Raw genomic sequence first — 2,760 nt, 5'->3', positions numbered from 1 at the left:
AAGAAGTAAGCTTTATATCTATTATATGTTGCTTGCATACCAGAATGACCCCCAACAGCAGAGGAGTGAAGAGACTCTAGAATCTACCCTTGGTTCTTGTGTTAGTAGACATGCCCACATATAATCTACCCTTGTATCTAAATAAGCTATTAGTGTAAGAGTACCTGGTAGGTGCATCTGGTGTGAGGGAGAGTAGTGTGATGAGATGTTGTACCTTGGGGTCTGCAATATAACTATCAATGATTTATTGAACCCATGTAGGTTGTGAAGAAGTAATGGAGTTACAGTGTGCAGATTCATGAGGTCTTCTAGACGATGCATCTGCAACTTTGTTGTCTAAGCCTTTCTTGTAGTGGATTGCATAATCAAAACCAAGAAGCTTCATGAGACACTTTTGTTGTAAAACAATAGAAATCTTCTGCTCCAAGAAGTAATGTATACTCTGATGATCAGTTTTTATAATAAACTTTTGACCTTGTAAGTATTGTTTCCATCTGGTGACAGCTTGCACAATTGCCAAAAGTTCCTTCTCATAGGTAGACAAAGCAACAACTCTTGGTCCCAAAGGTTTTTTGTAGAATGCAATGGCTCTATTCTCCTACGTCAGCACAGATCCAATCCCTGAGTCACAAGCATCAGTTTACAAGGTAAATTGTTTGTTGAAATCAGGCAAGGCCAGTACATGAGTTGTTGTCATGGCCATTTTGAGAGCATTTAATGCAGTGGTGGCAACACGTGACCAAAGGAATGCATCCTTCTTCAATAACTCAGTCAATGGCATGCTGATGATACCATAATTCTTAAGAAACTTCATATAGTACCCTGTGAGGCCCAAAAATCTTCTCAGTGCTTTAATGTTTGTAGGAATACCAATCCAACATAGCTGAAATTTTAGCAGGGTCATCCTTAACCGCATTGCTGTAATAATATGGCCCATGTACTCTATGTTTTGTTGGCCAAATGAACATTTGGAAAAATTGGCAGATAAGTTGTTGTTTCTTAGAATATCTAATGTGGTTTGTAAGTGAAGAAAGTGACTTTCTAGGGTAGGGCTATAAATCAAAATGTTATCAAAGAATACAAGGATGAACTTCCTGAGGTGGTCTTGAAAAATAGTATTCATGAGAGCTTGAAAAGTGGCAGGAGTATTGGTGAGGCCAAATGGCATGACCTGAAATTCAAAGTGCCCATGATGGGTTCTGAAAGCTGTTTTATGAATATCAGATGGGTGTACTCTGATTTGGTAGTATCCAGATTTCAAATCAATCTTGGTGAAGAACTTGGAACCATATAATTCATCTGGAAGCTCATCAATGATGGGAATAGAAAATTTATCCTTGATTGTGAGGTTGTTTAATTTCCTATAGTCAACACAAAATCTCCAGGAATTTTCCTTTTTCTTGACAAGCAAAATTGGAGAAGCAAAGGGACTGTGGATGGGTTGTATGATTCCAGCTTGGAGCATTTCATTAACCAAATTCTCAATAACAATTTTCTGTAAGTAAGGACACTTATAGGGTCAGAGATTAACTGGTTCTGAATTTGGTTTGAGAGATATTTTGTGGTCCAATGCTCTGGCAGGAGGTATCTTTGTTGGTTCACAAAAAAATATCAGGATATTGGTTGAGTAATGAAGATATTTGAGGTGGTGTGGTGGAGTTGGTGGTGGAAGTATAAATGGAAAATAACTGACCCACTAATCCATGAGTGTGCTTTTGGAAAAATTTCTTCACTGCTGAGCCACTCATCATGCTGAGTGAAGGTTTGTGTTGTACTCCAGTGAGAGTAATCTTTTTACCCTTATACTTAAAAGTAATGCAAAGTTTAGACAAGTTGAAAAGTACATCTCCCAAGTTTCTCAACCAGTCAGCCCCTAAGACAATGTCACGGCCCCCCAAAGGAAGTAGCCTCAAATCACCACAAAACTTGTGCCTTTGCATTGACCAATTTAGTTGAGAGCAGATACCTGAGCTGATAGTTTTATCACAATTTTCCACAGTAACTAATAAACTAGCAGTTTGTTCAACTGGGCATTTGAGCTCTTTGGCAAGAGCACTGTCTATGAAACTATTAGTACTCCCAGTATCAATAAGGATGGAAATATTTTTCTTATTAATTGACCTTGGTATTCTAATTGTATCATCAGAGATAATACCAGTCAAAGCATGTAGAGAAATCTCCATGTTACTTTATGCAGCAGGTGCCTCTTCTGTATCCAATTGCAACTCCTCTTCTGGCTCAGAAATTTCAGCAGTTTCTTCATCTATTAAAACACACAGATATTGCTTCTTGCAGATATCTCCTCTTATGTAGTAGCCATCACAGTTAAAGCATAAGCCCTTAGATTTTCTGGCTTGCACTTGTTCAGGTGTAAGCCTTTTAAGTCGAATGGGTGCATTGGTTTTTGGGAGTGGTTGTGGATTTATTGAAGTAGATGGAACAACACTATGCTTTGGAGCGAATTTAGTGGGAGTAAATGGCTTGTCGGTAGAAAAAATTGGGGTGAAAAGTTTTTGTGGTGGCTTGGTAGCCTTCTGTTGGAGGTGGATAGTTTGTTCATGCATTCTAGCAAGTGCAAAAGCCTGTAACAAGGTTTTAGGATCGAACATTGGTACTGAGCTTCTTATTTCTTCTTTCAGACCACCAATAAAGCTAGCAATGTAGTATGACTCTGGAAAATGTGGATGGACACTCAACAATAAAGCTTTCAAATACTCAAATTCTTCAAAATAAGCTTCAACTGTAGTGAGTTGAGTCATC

At 38.3% G+C, this 2,760-nt stretch overlaps 1 protein-coding gene across 1 annotated transcript; it reads right to left on the bottom strand.

Annotated features, from left to right (window-relative positions):
• Nucleotides 1–244: 244 nt before the first annotated feature.
• LOC113343331 lies at nucleotides 245–2,183 on the bottom strand. Its single transcript, XM_026587558.1, has 5 exons — nucleotides 1,694–2,183; nucleotides 1,172–1,299; nucleotides 871–1,052; nucleotides 683–782; nucleotides 245–598 (listed from the first exon to the last, which is right to left on the bottom strand). The coding sequence occupies exons 1-5, from the start codon at nucleotides 2,181–2,183 to the stop codon at nucleotides 245–247; spliced, it is 1,254 nt and encodes a 417-aa protein (XP_026443343.1).
• Between the last annotated feature and the right edge of the window lie 577 nt (nucleotides 2,184–2,760).

The sequence above is a fragment of the Papaver somniferum genome, unplaced genomic scaffold (genome assembly GCF_003573695.1).
Source record: "Papaver somniferum cultivar HN1 unplaced genomic scaffold, ASM357369v1 unplaced-scaffold_57, whole genome shotgun sequence".
Classification (NCBI taxonomy): Eukaryota; Viridiplantae; Streptophyta; class Magnoliopsida; order Ranunculales; family Papaveraceae; genus Papaver; species Papaver somniferum.
The sequence above is the reverse complement of the archived record's forward strand: the minus strand, read 5'-3'. Positions and strand labels throughout refer to the sequence as shown.